Source organism: Podarcis vaucheri (genome assembly GCF_965113315.1).
Source record: "Podarcis vaucheri genome assembly, chromosome: 8".
In the NCBI taxonomy this organism is placed as follows: Eukaryota; Metazoa; Chordata; class Lepidosauria; order Squamata; family Lacertidae; genus Podarcis; species Podarcis vaucheri.
Genome location: NC_138766.1, coordinates 77,166,870 through 77,182,513, shown reverse-complemented (window position 1 = coordinate 77,182,513; position 15,644 = coordinate 77,166,870). Strand labels below are relative to the sequence as shown.

General features: G+C 41.3%; 1 protein-coding gene across 7 annotated transcripts in view; it reads left to right on the top strand.

Annotated features, from left to right (window-relative positions):
- Nucleotides 1-15,644, top strand: part of TRPS1 (transcriptional repressor GATA binding 1) — a 235,687-nt gene that overhangs the window by 94,334 nt on the left and 125,709 nt on the right. For all 7 annotated transcript variants that reach the window (XM_082235480.1, XM_082235485.1, XM_082235483.1 and 4 more), the window contains one exon: nt 4,367-4,973. In XM_082235480.1, the coding sequence (XP_082091606.1) occupies nt 4,367-4,973 (607 nt within the window). The remainder of the gene's footprint in view (nt 1-4,366; nt 4,974-15,644) is intronic.

Here is a 15,644-nt window from a genome sequence, read left to right as displayed (position 1 = left end):
AATATACAGGAGGAAAAGGATCGGCTCTTGTTAAAAGGATGGGTGTGCTTGTGAGCCAAATGCAGTTCTTAATGAAGACAGTAGGAGCCTAGCCATTGGCTTTAGTTGGACTAGATTTCCTCATTCATTTTTCCAGCAACTAGTGTTGCTATGGCAATAACACATTTCTTACAAGTGTTTGGTCCTGTATAACAAAGTCCAGGGCTCATTTACTCTACTCTCCCAGTCCACTTAATTTGGCCGGGTTTGCTTTATATGTGGCATTTCCCCCCACAAAAAATTATGTATGGGAGAAAGCACATATGTACACACATTCATATGTATTTTGCCATTTTAAGTACGCAGTTTGGGAAAGCTGTTGAAATTGCGCTGTATTTGTGGCAAAATTGTATGCATTGTGAATTTATGTGCTTGTTTAGTGACAATATTTCCTTATCCAGATATGATCCTTGCATAGGAACATTGTTGTATGGCGTACACATCCCTTACTATTGTTGAACTCCAATACATAAGATGTGTTTCTACATGTGCATTTTTGGAATAAGGATTTGGTTGCAGACTTGTGGATGTTTTGGTACAGGACAAAGCCTTTTTTGGAAAGAAAAAAAAAGTAAATTCATTTTATTACAAATCCTCTCACTCCGGGGTCCTGATCCTGACTGGGAAGTCTGTGTGCTACTGTAATGCTAATAAAACAGTATCATGTTAGCTCATAAAACGTGTTCTGTTACTATGGCATACACAGGAAATTGGCAACATATTGTTCCAATGTGGGAACATATGTTTTACATAGTTCAGTAATACAGTACTTTGCATGGTCTGCTTGAATGAAAATAGGCATGTGTGTTATTCTAAGGTATATAAGACACTTATATTGCCTGTACTGGAGATTGCATATTAGGTAATTCCCTTGCTTTGCTAGTTGAAGTTTTATGATTGATCCAAGTTTTTCTCAACCCCCCGCCCCTGCCCCACATTTCACAGCACCGTGTAATACTCTACCACATAATCTGGTCTCTTGCTTTTAAAAAGACAAGTCTCTTAAATAAAAACCTTGATAATTTCCATAAAAGAAAAAACATTATTTGTTTCTTGCAAAAAGCAATTGCATTTGAATTAATCAGTTTTAGTTCCAATGGCTCCCTGTGCTCTGATTTGTTTTTAATGAACTATATATTGTTGAAGGAAGCAAAGTTATCAAATACAATTGGACAATTTAAGTTAAACTCCATGCAGCATATTACGTGTATATCACAGGTTCACAATCTGTTTGCCATTTTATCATTAGATCCAAACCCTGTAGTTGCAAAATAAATTGAATCACAATAAAGACAATTATTTTGAAGTATTACAGTCAAACTTTGGTTGCCGAACGTAATCTGTTCTGGAAGACCGTTTGACTTTCGAAATGTTTGATAAACCGAGGTGTGGCTTTTTGCACTCAAGCGGAAGCCGCGTCAGACGTTCGGGTTCCGAAAAACGTTCAAAAACTAGAGCATTTTCGTCTGGGTTTTTGGCGTTTGGTACGATAACGGAGGCATTCGGGAACCGAGGTTTGACTGTATTCCTGTGGAAAGAAAATCCAACAAAAATAAACATTGGTTTCCAGTTTTCATGATATGCATCCAGTTTTTGCCTATGCACACATATGGTAATAAAACAAGGGAGTTTCCATAATTTTTCACAATTCTCATGAGTTCTAACAGCCATTTGTTAAAAAACAGAACTATTTTTGGTTTCCAAAGCTCACTATTTCCATTGCTGATGTGAACACCTTTTTTATAGCTGCCCCGATAAGACTTCAAACACATTTAATTAAACCAGCAACAACAAAAGCCCGAACAGGTGTCAGGGGCAGAACAGGTAACTTAAGAACCTAAGAAATGTCTGCTGGATCAATCCAGAGACTCATCTAGTCCTGCACTGCTCTCACACTGGCTAACCAAATGCCCACGGGAAGCCTGAGAGCAGCAGCATTTTCACCATTTGTGATTCCCAGGAAATGGTATTTAGAATCATACTGTCTGAGACAGTGAAGGTAGAATATGGTGCACATGTTCTCTGTGACAGTAGAGGTAGAGCACACCCGTAGCAATTAATTTTGTTGTTGTTGTTTAGTCGTTTAGTCGTGTCCGACTCTTCGTGACCCCATGGACCAGAGCACGCCAGGCACTTCTGTCCTCCACTGCCTCCCGCAGTTTGATCAAACTCATGCTAGTAGCTTCAAGAACACCATCCAACCATCTCATTCTCTGTCGTCCCCTTCTCCTTGTGCCCTCCATCTTTCCCAACATCAGAGTCTTTTCCAGGGAGTCCTCTCTTCTCATGAGGTGGCCAAAGTATTGGAGCCTCAGCTTCACGATCTGTCCTTCCAGTGAGCACTCAGGGCTGATTTCCTTCAGAATGGAGAGGTTTGATCTTCTTGCAGTCCATGGGACTCTCAAGAGTCTCCTCCAGCACCATAATTCAAAAGCATCAATTCTTCGGCGATCAGCCTTCTTTATGGTCCAGCTCTCACTTCCATACATCACTACTGGGAAAACCATGGCTTTTACTATACGGACCTTTGTTGGCAAGGTGATGTCTCTGCTTTTTAAGATGTTGTCTAGGCTTGCCATCGCCTTTCTCCCAAGGAGCAGGCGTCTTTTAATTTCGTGACTGCTGTCACCATCTGCACTGATCATGGAGCCCAAGAAAGTAAAATCTCTCACTGCCTCCAGTTCTTCCCCATCTATTTGCCAGGAGGTGATGGGCCCAGTGGCCATGATCTTCGTTTTTTTGATGTTGAGCTTCAGACCATATTTTGCGCTCTCCTCTTTCACCCTCATTAAAAGGTTCTTTAATTCCTCTTCACTTTCTGCCATCAAGGTTGTGTCATCTGCATATCTGAGGTTGTTGATATTTCTTCCGGCAATCTTAATTTAGTACCAGTCTAAAACTGTACATAGAGCATAGAGATAGGAGTGTCTGTATTGCTGGGAGTGAGTGGGAAACGAGTTGTAGGGGACATTGGGATGCTAGGTTTATAAATTAGAGACTCAGGGGTCAGCAAACCTTTTCAGCAGGGGGCCGGTCCACTGTCCCTCAGTCCTTGTGGGGGGCTGGACTATATTTTGAAAAAAATAATAATGAATGAATTCCTATGCCCCACAAATAACCCAGAGATGCATTTTAAATAAAAGCACACATTCTACTCATGTAAAAACACCAGGCAGGCCCCACAAATAACCCAGAGATGCATTTTAAATAAAGTGACACATTCTACTTGTGTAAAAACATGTTGATTCCTGAACTGTCCGTGGGCCGGATTTGGAAGGCGAGCGGGCCGGATCCAGCCCCCGGGCCTTAGTTTGCCTACACATGAATTAGACCCTGCAAGCTTCTGCCAGATGTGGCTTCTGCTGTCACTGCATTGCTTTCTGATGTCTCTCTCAATTAATATGTTCTGACCACAAATTATTATAAATCTATACCATTAAATGTTGAGATATTAGGTTCTTCATATGCTGCGTTTTTAACTCTTCATCTAAAAAAGAACCTTGGTATTGAGATTTCAGGAAGTGGCAGAGATGGACTGAAATAATATAATCTCTAGAGGGGTAGCTATGCTAGCATGTGGTTACAACAGTTTTGTGGCACCTTAAATACTATAAACAAAACTTCTGTCATAAACCAGGGTAGCTTATATAGTACCCTACATATGTTTTTGGTTCCCAACTTCCCATGATTCCTGACCATTGGCCATACATATTGAGGCTGACAGGAAGTGTAGACTAGCAATATTTGGAGGGCGATGTTGACTACCCCTGGTCTAAGCTTTTGTACTTTAGTCCGTTAAATCTTTTTTCCAAAATAAATGTAGGCTATTCTTTAAGATGCCACAAGACTAACACAGTGAGTAGCAGAGACTATCCTGTAATTTGGTTCTCCTCAATTTGCAGCAGTTTAAAATTAAGTGTCGATTTTTTTTTTTTATTCCACGGTACGTTCTAAATACAGATTGTTTCTTTTCAAAGCTTGTATTACCTGTTGTAATTTTTCCTCTTTATCAATAGAAATTTAATTCACACTTTAGTATTATTGTTGTTGTTGTTAGTATTATTATTATTATTAGTAATATATATATATATATATATATATATATATATATATATATATATATATAATGAGAGATATAATGAAGATAAATAATGAAGAGTAGATATGATTTAGCATGTTGGGTTTAAAGGTGGAACCTAGTGCTGGAATGGTTAAAAGCTACTGGAACAGGAAATATTTGTTTCTATGCATTTTTGGCGTTTTTGAGGAAATAAATGGATATAGGTTATACAATATTAATTTTGCTTTCATTTCTCTCTCTTATCAGGAGAGTCCATAATTGTTACAAATGTCGTCAGTGCAGCTTTACAGCTGTTGATACTCAAACCCTACTGGAGCACTTCAACACTGTGCACTGCCAAGAGGTGGACATCACCACAGCCAATGGGGAAGATAGCCATGGGGTGGCTGCTGCTCTCAAGGAAGAGCCCAAAGTTGACCTAAAGGTCTATAGCCTGATCAGTGCAGACCCCAAACTGGGAGAGCCCGTCTCTGAAAGTATAGTGAAGAGGGAAAAGCTGGATGAGAAGGAAGTACTGAAGGAGAAATGTTGGCCTGATGGGTCCAGTGACGATCATCGTGGTGCACCTTGGAGAGGAGTGGACATTTTGAGGGGGAGCCCTTCCTTTACCCAAACAAGCTTGGGCCTTCTGACCACAGTGTCTGTGGGCCAAGAGCAGCCAAAGCCCTTAAGGGATAGTCCAAACGTAGAAGCTGCCCATCTTGCACGGCCTGTTTATGGCTTGCCTGTCGAGACCAAGGGCTTCCTGCAAGGGGTGCCCCAAGGAAGCGGAGAGAAACCTGGACCACTCCCTCAGCCATATCCTGGATCTGGTGATAACAAGGTGAAGGATGAATCTCAGTCCCTCCTACGGGTAGGAAATTCTATTTTTATTTTTGTCTGTGCATGTTTATGGTTCATTTATTCTGAGCTGATTCTCGGCAATCAAGCACACATTACTGATGTTGGCACTTGAAGCAATTCAGACTTACATGAGTAGATTGTAAAGGAATCGTTTTAAGAGCATTTGTACAAAGCTATACATGCTAGTTGCAGTAGTAAGTGATCTTTGTTTGCCTTTGCCATTAAATTTGGTTGTACTGCGATAATCATTCCTGCTGATTTTGCAAGATGATGTTACATTTGGAAAAGAAAAGCACAGAACCCCAGAAGGCTGCACATCTGTTGCAGCAAAGCATCTAATCACCTTCTAAATTTTAAGGTGGTTTGACAGTACACAGTTAAGCAAACCATCACTGGATCAAATAGCTGAAAATGTGAAACCTGAATCAAATAATAATGAAAAGTAGGTCTGGGATTTTATTTTATTTTATTAAAAGTACAACACATGGTGTAATTAAATATAACATTTGGCGCTTGTTTGGTTGTGTTGGGAACTAGGAATTATGGAGGTGAAACTTTTGGACTCTGTACTGCATAAGCATCTTTGTTGAGTCCTCAGAAACACACCCATACCTATTACAGGCCTACCCTTAAATATATATATATCAGAAGCTGTGGGCTCCTATAAATTTAATGTGTTTTATAACATATTAGCTTCCTGCCAGTGTTATATTGGAAGAAGGGCAGTGGCTTGGGGTGCCAGGGAACCTTATGCTTTCATAAGGTTTCAGTCCAATCCCTTCCATCTCCATGTGAAGCTGGGGAGACCCCCTTCTGAAACCCTGGAGAGCCATTGCCAGTTGATGTAGACAACACGGAACTATATAGATTAATAGCCCAAGTCTGAATAAGGCAACTTCCTATGTTTCTAAGAACTCATAAACAGTCACATATCCAGGCTTAATATTACCCATTTTGGGATCTAATGAAGTCCGTATTTCATGGTATGCTCACTATTGAGTTCAGCAATGACCCATAAGCTGAAAGGTTAAAGTCCTGGTCCTTTTTTTTTTTTTTAGGTTACATGTACCACAGTTTTTTTAACAGATTAACTTTCGATGGTGCAAGTATTCTTTTCCCCATTGCCACCATCAACAGTTTTTTGCTGTAGCATTGCCAGGAAGTAGACATTACAGATCTGGTTCAAAATGATCCCACCTTGGAGATACCAAGAACTGGTTGCATAATGAATGAGTCCAGTAAGCATTATTCAGTGTGATTTGGCACTGAAAGGGTAGTTCGGTTTGCTCCAATGAAGTACGGAGTGGGTCTAATCTTTGCTTACCTGTTGGGCTTGCTCTGTGTGTATGAAACGCTCACATCACAAAGTCCAACCTCAACATACTTCATTTTGGTTTATTTGGGGAACATACCGAGGGAGAGCGTTGTTCAGAGAAAAAGAAGCATTTGAGGAAGCTAACTGAGAATAGCTGACCTATTTTCTCTTGAAAGAAAAACAAAACAAAAATAAGAGTTCTATTGTTAGAGCAGCTAGTCTTCCAATCTAAAATCAAAATATTCAGAATAAACTGAGCTATGTCAATTACACAGTATGTTTTATTAATTCTTACCACTCACCAGGGCCGGCCCACCCATGAGGCAAAGTGAGGCAAGCTCAGGGGGCATGATCTACAGGGGCAGCGATACCAGTGTATTCTTCCCTTGTTCATGATGTACGCCTTCTAACCCCTTCTTCCCGGCAGGGGAGGGGGTGCCGTTCTGTGGTTCATCTCAGGTATTGGGACAGCCCTGCTACTCACTAATATTACAATATTGTGGAGAGGGTTGCAGCATTCTTGCATATTTTGATATGGATTGGAGTGATATAAAATATTATATTTTGCCAGTGAGCAAGGAGGAAAGGGGATTTTTTTGCCTTAGGTGTCAAAATAACTTGACCAGCCATAGATACCTTGACTTGTAGGAGGTTGCCAATGGCAGCTCTGCGTCAGGCTGCAAAAAGTATTGTGCTGGCCTTGGGAAGAAGCAGGAGGTCTTTAAATAAAATATCTTCAGCTAGCAAACCTCTTCACTTTTACAAGATTAAATTTCAAATAAATTCAGTACAAGTACGAATGAAAGGAACGAGAATATTGCATGTTAAGGAGCAAAACTTTTTCCTTCCAGAAAAGCCTGCTGTTTGCTATTCTGGGATGTGGGCAAACCTTTGGGGAGTTTCAAATAAACAAATCTATCTTTTTGCATGTTGTTTGCTTGTTTGTTTAAAGTATCTAAATGAAGTTGGTAACCATGTAATTGGTGGTGTGGGGGATAAGAGACATAGCTTTTTGCTTTACCTTTAGATATCAAAGATTTTTAAAGATGGGCAAAGCAGAAAAACATGAACGGTTTAGCAGGTGCTATAAATGCACCAAAGAAAGTCAAAAAGCAGATCAGTGTCAAAATAGGAACCAGATCCTTGATTTTTTTGCCTTCTCTGCAGAGCAGTGCATATCTCGGCTATGGGATTGTCTAGCATTTAAGTGAGCATTTGTGTTAAACCACAGAGCCTAGGACTTACCAATCAGAAGTTCGGCAGTTTGAATCCCCACAATGGTGTGAGCTCCCGTTGCTCAGTCCCTGCTCCTGCCAACCTAGCAGTTCGAAAGCACATCAAAGTGCAAGTAGATAAATAGGTACCACTCCGGCGGGAAGCTAAACGGCGTTTCTGTGCGCTGCTCTGGTTCGCCAGAAGCGGCTTAGTCATGCTGGCCACATGACCCGGAAGCTGTACGCCGGCTCCCTCGGCCAATAAAGCGAGATGAGCGCCGCAACCCCAGAGTCGGCCTAATGGTCAGGGGTCCCTTTACCTTTATGTGCAGATACACCAGTGTGTAATTGACTTGTGGCATTTTCACTGCTAGAGCTGAGGCTAATGTTTTGAAGGGATGGACACATTGGAACGGCATTCATCTTTAGTTAGGAAATTCAGCAGACAGGGACTTATTCTTCTTCCTTTCCAGCCATAGGAAAACCCCACAGCTAGATGCAGGTAGGTAGATAAATACTGTATACACAATTTATTCACGTTATTATTCATCAGCATACACAGGGGCATGAATTCTGCTATTACTTTGGGTAAATGAATTCTTCATGCAGCAGGCTTGTGTGTGTGTTTTTGTGTGTGCTGATCAATGTCTACAGCCAATTTTTTAAATGCTGGTTTGTACAAAGTTGTGTCCAACCATAAGGTTCAGAAACATGTTTCTGTTTCATATCTTAGACTACAAAAATGAGGCAGGGGGATTACAGGCATTTTTTTTGGTATGGCATAACACCTGGGGGGGGGGGGCCAGGGATGGCATTAGTTACCTTAATTGACTTTAACATTCAAATATGTTCTTATTTCAACTGAAACCATGGTTTCAAATCCTGCTTTGTGACCAATCCTTAACTAAGGTGCTGGTATTGAAAAATAATAACTTACCATGTCAAAGGAGAACAATCTATGCTTAGGCATTATCGGTGCTTTTTTCTTTAAAAATGTTTAGGGGTACTCTCATTTTGACCCCGGAAAATCAACATTTTATAGTTCAAATTGGGAAAAATAAATACAGTGAATGGACAAATGTACAAAGATTCACAAAATGTTTAGGGGCATGTGTACCCCTGCGTCCCTCCATAAAAAAAGCACCGGGCATTATGCCAGTGTAGAGATTTTTCAAGATTTTCAACTGTGTAGAAAGTGAACATATACCAGAAAGTTGTTATAGACTATTGGGTAGAATTACTTCATTTTAGTTAGTATTTTCCTCACTGTTTCCCTAGGATGTTTTTACATTTTAGAAAACCAAGCACAAAAATATCTTCCAGCGCACTACAATGTCGATATTTCTATCCCTTTCTTCTTTAGCCTGGCTGCAATTTATCTTTTAAAGGTTTGTTGATACAGGATGAGTCTATTGATATGCAAAAATGTTCTTTTGAGTGGTAGAGGAAGCTTTGGCTGCTGTTTTAGTAGCGACTGAGTGAAGCAACCTTGTTTACTGCTTTGAGAACTCTTTTTTCTGGCCAAGCATACTAAATTGATTTCAAATAAAGCAAGTTGCCTGGTTAATTATATTTAGTATTTTATATAATGCCTTTTCTCAGTGCTCAAAGCATTTTAACGTATATGGGCATATCCAACTGAGTTGTACTCAGAGTAAAGGTAAAGGTAAAGGTACCCCTGCCCGAACGGGCCAGTCTTGACAGACTCTGGGGTTTGTGCGCCCATCTCACATCTATAGGCCGGGGGCCAGCGCTGTCCGGAGACACTTCCGGGTCACGTGGCCAGCGTGACAAAGCTGCATCTGGCGAGCCAGCGCAGCACACGGAGTACTCAGAGTAGACCAGTTGAAATCAATGGACTTGTTGGTTTCAGTGGGTCTACTCCGAGTTTGGCTAACAGTGTGTAGCACATAAATCATCTCAGTTATACAAAGAAACTGTAAGATAGGTTGGCTTTATTATTCCTATATTGCATATGTGGGAAGAAGGGTTGAGGCTGAGAAATGGTTGCCTGCATCAGGTAATGATTGTATCAGGGACTCCTTAGCTCATTTTATGAAATATACTCAGAGTCGCAAAGTGATTTCATGCTCTTTATTCAGCTCATAGTGGTGAGGAGGAATGAATGAAAGTCCCCTCACAGTATCTGCTTTATATACATTATTTACACAATGGGCTGCACATGATTGGCTAATTCCGGAATTCTACTGTAAGCCAATCAGGTTGTGGATTCACTTCTATCTGGAGCAGGATTGGGTGGTTCCTGCCAACCAATCATACTGCTGTATTGCTCTAGGACCAATCCGACTGCTGCATTCTGAATCCTATTGTTCTAGGACCAATCAGACTGCTGCAGTTTGGATCCTATTCAACTCAGTACATAACATTTTATTTAACCAGTACATTATGCAAACGCATACCTTGCAAGTCCTTGGTAATCTCTGGGTTCTGGGGCAGCTGTTTTCCTGCACAGTAGTGACATAGGTAGCTGTAGGTTGCCTGAGGGGGAGGCAGTGGGCAGACGCAAGCCCCATACTGTCATTTCAGGCAGTGCGAAACCTGCGGACGCCTCTGCTTCACACAGAAGTACTGGAAGAAACTATGGAATTGCAAACTTGTCTCTTTGCCATTCAGCAGGATACATCATGGGGGGGGGAGTATTTAAAGAAAAGGATGTCCTCAGCCATATCAAAAACATTACTTATTCTGATATACAGTGGTACCTCGGGTTAAGTACTTAATTCGTTCCAGAGGTCCGTACTTAACCTGAAGCTGTTCTTAACCTGAAGCACCACTTTAGCTAATGGGGCCTCCTGCTGCTGCCATGCCACCGGAGCATGATTTCTGTTCTTATCCTGAAGCAAAGTTCTTAACCTGAAGCACTATCTCTGGATTAGCAGAGTCTGTAACCTGAAGCGTATATAACCTGAAGCGTATGTAACCCGAGGTACCACTGTATTTTTGAATGTGGCATGAAATAATGACCTGTAGGAAATCACTGGCACAAGAAAAAGGAACAAGAACTATAGAGTTCTAACTTAACGTATTCAATCTGATATTTTTTTTTGGGGGGGGGGACAAAGTTGCAGTTTTAAGGATTATTTATTATTCGCTATCTTCTTACCCTGTGCAATACCTTTCTCCAGTCTTGCTTCACATGTCTTGCTTCCCTGAATGTTTTTCCCAGGATGGAATGTGTCCTTGAACTCTTGCTTCCCTGGATTGAGGATAGAAATATGTGTAGAAACTAGGCTAATGTACAAAGTTAAAATTTATATTCATTTCTATGTCCACTTTTGACTTGGGTCCCTCCCTCATACCTTTCTGTTGCCCAGAAAGGGTATATGTCTCCTTTAGACTAAAAAAAGGTTCCCTGCCTCTGGCTTGTATAAAGGAATATGGCTACAGCAAACAGAAAATGCATCTCCTTTAATGTCCCATTGATTGTAAGTTGGGAAATTTTAAGAAAGCAGTTCACACTTTGAAATCAGTAGGAAAGAGACTTCAATCCTATGCAAACTTAGCTAGGAGTACTCCCAATGAACACTTCAAAAGTTATTTCTGACTTTCCATTGGAAACCAATAGAATTAAGGAGTATTTTAACGAATGCCCTAATTTTGTGCATATTATTTCTGCGCTAGCTTTTGGTTTCTCTGAAAGATCTCGCACAATGTAACCCAGGCCTTAGTATCCTCAAAATCATAGCTTGTTGAAAGGAGGAACATCTGAAATAGTTTCCCTTTAGCTGCATTTCATTTTCCCCTCATTTCCTTTGACTCTGTTAGGGATCTTTCAGGAAGTATTTATAGTCAAGGCTATTCCTTGCCATACGGGTTCTCTAATTAACTGAAGGAAACTCAGCGGGTGCTGTGTCTTACTAATGCACATAGCTATGTTGGGTCAAAGCACTGCCGAACTCCTTCGGCTTTGTTAGAAGCACCTGTTTCCACAATTCAGTGTTTGGGGATGTGGAGAACTTAACTTCTAAGTATAAACTGCATCCTGGGGGGCGGGGGACAACCACCCTAAAATAATCGCCGAACCAGGAAAGTGTTAAAGAAACTGATTGGAAACATTTGGTGTCAAATGCTAGATGGATGACCCCCCTCCCCAATTTAAAAAGAAAAGGGGGCAACTGTGCTGTTGAATTGCCAAAACTTGAAAATCCTGTTCTGTTTTAAACTAGTTTAGGCAGAACTTCAGAACTACTGGGTGCAATTTGCGTGCAAGTGGAGATACTCTTTGTGACGGAGTAATCAAAGTTCAGCAGAAAGCAACGTTTAGAATGTTAAGCCAGCCCATCTTAAGTGGATGTATCTGCATTGTGCATTATCAGGTAGGGAGGTAACCTCGCCCTCTGGTTATTTACTCAGCCACAGCTAGGTATGTTTCAGGAAGAAATGCCTAGAAATGTATTGGGTGGTAAAATCATTATTCGGGTGTGGTGATATAATAATATAGTGCCTGGATGTTACATCAAAAACCTTAAGGAAAAAGTGAATCAGTTTGCAGAACAAAGAATGTGAGCGGTACTGTATACCAAAGTTGCTGAGGGGTTGGGAACAAATAAGATTCTGCTGAGAACATCAGTTTGAATGCTTATTCAAAATTAGCTAGATAAATTGAGTTGTTGCAGAGCCAGTCAGAAAAGTCTTTAACCATGCCCTATTTGGTAAGAAATAGGGACGCGGGTGGCACTGTGGGTTAAACCACAGAGCCTAGGACTTGCCGATCAGAAGGTTGGCGGTTCAAATCCCCATGACGGGGTGAGCTCCCGTTGCTCAGTCCCTGCTCCTGCCAACCTAGCAGTTTGATGTGGGCAGTGTATCAGGTTTGTAACTGTGCCTCATACGCATTATGCTTCAATATCACAACATTTTGTTACCTTTCCTGAACCTGCTTCTATTGAAATAAATGTAAGAAACCAATACTGGTTTAGAAAATCATTACCCTTGTGTATTCCATTTCTGTACTTTATGCACTTTACACTTCAAAAGCAATGTGTTAGTTATGTTTTACCTTCACTCACCTTTTCTTGCATGTTGCCAGGAGAAGAGAAACAATCAACTCATTAACTTTTATTTAATCTAGCCTTCCCTAACCTGGCACCTTCCAGACATTTCAAACTAAAATTCCCACCATCCCTCACATTTGACCATGCTTGCTGGAACTGATGGGATTTTTAGTTCAAAACATACGGAGGGCACCAGGTTGGGGAATGGTGGTTTAGCCTATACATTCCAGCCACTTTGCCCACATTCCGCTGTGCCCAAAATACCACCCTGAATATGTCATGTTTGATTGCATTATATTGATATTTCTTCATATAAAATCTTAAAACATGCTTTCTGGTGAGAGGGAACTTTTAGTTTAGAAGACACAAACTTTGTGGAAATAGATTTTGATTAATGTGTTGTTTTCAAGAGCCCACAAATTTCTCTTGTGTGAGAAAATGCCACTTTTATTAAAATAAAAATGGAGCAGTCTTATGTTCAGATGAGAAGTTTGGTTACTTCAAACTAATTTTAGTTAGGTGGGGTGCAAATCTCTGCTGTTGCTGTTCCTGCAAATAGCATCTGATCACAGCTGTTTTGGAGCAAAAAAAATCCAAACACCCAACAAACCCTATCATGACTCATTTGCGCTATATTTGCATGGAGTGAGGAAACTATCACACAGAAAAGGAAATCGAAAATAACATTACATCTTTATATGCATGTGTGTTTGTGTGTGCATGTGTGTGGAGTTTATCATTTGTTTAAGAGACTTGTGAGGATTCAATGGACCATGTGGTGCTTCCCCAACTTCTCACCCTATAAATTATTATAAGAAAATCGAATCTGACAAAGTGGTCTTTGGCTCATGGAAGCTTATGCAGTAATAAACACCTCAGTATTTAAGGTGCCACTGGACATTTACAGTGGAACCTCGGTTTTCAAGCGTCTTGGAAGCTGAACGATTTGGAACCCAAACAGCGAAAACCCAGAAGTAATTGCTTCCATTTTTGAACACGCCTCAGAAGTCGAATGGCTTCTGAGGCGTGTTTCTCCATTTTTTCAATGGATTTTGCCGACCACCCATTGATCCTCAGTTTTCAAACATTTCGGAAGTCAAACGGTCTTCCGGAAACAATTACGTTCGAAAACTGAGGTTCCACTGTACTTGTTTGTTTGTTTGTTTTACAGAAATCTAGTCTTTGTTCAGTTGAACGACCTCCGCATTTTTTTTACGAAGCAGCCTTGAAGTTACGTTGAATCTTTGAGCTTGCTCTAAAGTTGCAGCAAACCACACGAGAAACCCCTTCAGACTTCATCATAATAATAACAACAATAAAAAGGCATATTTGCTGCAGCTTGGGCACTTCAAAGCTATCACCTCTCCCGTCTGTACATGACTAAAAGGCTTTAAGGCAGATAGTACAAGGGGAAAAACAATGAAATCAAAGACAGTCTTAATATACAACTATTATAGGCCGCATAAGACATTTGAAGAATATCTCAAAATATTTATAGGTTCTTCTGATGCATGCACATTACCAGCTGCCTTTCATGTTTGCGGTGTAAGGCTCTTGAAATAGATCTTGGGGGGCGGGTGGGGGAGAGAGAGGAGAAAGTTGTATTTCCTGTATGCTGTTTATGTGTGTTTACCGTGTGGTGTATCCATCTAGAGAAGGGTTTCCCAAACTTGGATCTCCAGCTGTTTTGGGACTAGTAAAGGTAAAGGGACCCCTGACCATTAGGTCCAGTCGTGACCGACTCTGGGGTTGTGGCGCTCATCTTGCTTTATTGGCTGAGGGAGCCGGCGTGCAGCTTCCGGGTCATGTGGCCAGCTTCCGGGTCATGTGGCCAGCAGGCCAGCAGCTTCTGGCAAAACAGAGCAGCGCACGGAAACGCCGTTTACCTTCCCGCCAGAGTGGTACCTATTTATCTACTTGCACTTTGACGTGCTTTCGAACTGCTAGGTTGGCAGGAGCAGGGACCGAGCAACGGAAGCTCACCCCGTCGTGGGGATTTGAACCGCCGACCTTCTGATCGGCAAGTCCTAGGCTCTGTGGTTTAACCCACAGCGCCACCCGTGTCCCGTGTTTTGAGACTACAATTCCCATAATCCTGAGCTAGCAAGACCAGTGGTCAGGGATGATGGGAATAGTAGTCCAAAAACAGCTGGAGACCAAAGTTTGGGAAACCCTTGAACAAGCAAACTTTTTCAGCAGGGGGCCGGTCCACTGTCCCTCAGACCTTGTGGGGGGCCGAACTATATTTTGAAGGGGAAAAAAATGAATGGATTTCTATGCCCCACAAATAACCCAGTGATGCATGTTTAACAAAAGCACACATTCTACTCATGTAAAAATACACTGATTCCTGGACCGTCCACAGGCCGGATTTAGAAGGCGATTGGGCCGGATCTGGCCCCCAGGCCTTAGTTTGCCTACTCATGGTCTAGAGAGCCAGCATGGAACAGTGGTTAGAGTGTCAAGCTTATTTATTGGCATACCAGGTTCAAATCGCTACTCAGCCATGAAGCTCACTGGGCGATCTTGGGCCAGTCATTGTCTCACAGCCTAACCTACCTTTCAGTGTTATTGTGAGGACAAAATTGGAAACAGTTACCTCAGAATTCCCCCATGCCAGTATTTGGGTATATCCTGGTAGCCGCTGACTCATGGCGAGATAGTGAACGTCCGACAACTCATCTCGCTGTAATGTGTTATTTGACGCAGCGCTTCTAATGTACTCAGTTCAAGTACTTAGATTTAAGCCAATTTAATCTATTTGGAATTCAATTGCACTAAAACGTCTGAAACTAAGAATTTCAATTTCATAGGGATGTAGATTGAGCCGTGAAGTCTTTCATGTCACATGGTCCACTGGCATACAAATTAGCATAGATCCCTCCAACCCTTCATTAAAAAGGTTTTTACTTAACAAGCACACACACACAACATTGTACACATTACACTTTACATCTGGAGCTTAATGTCAGCTAAAATGTTGCAGGCTTCTGATTCTTCTAAGTGACTTGGCACTTGCTTGGGGTGTGTGTGTGCATGTGTGCACATTTGTTTATTAGCTGCAAAGAACCAAAATGGAAGGAGGGGAGTATTCTTAATTAAAATTCTAAACTCCATTCCTCCCTTTTTTTCATCAG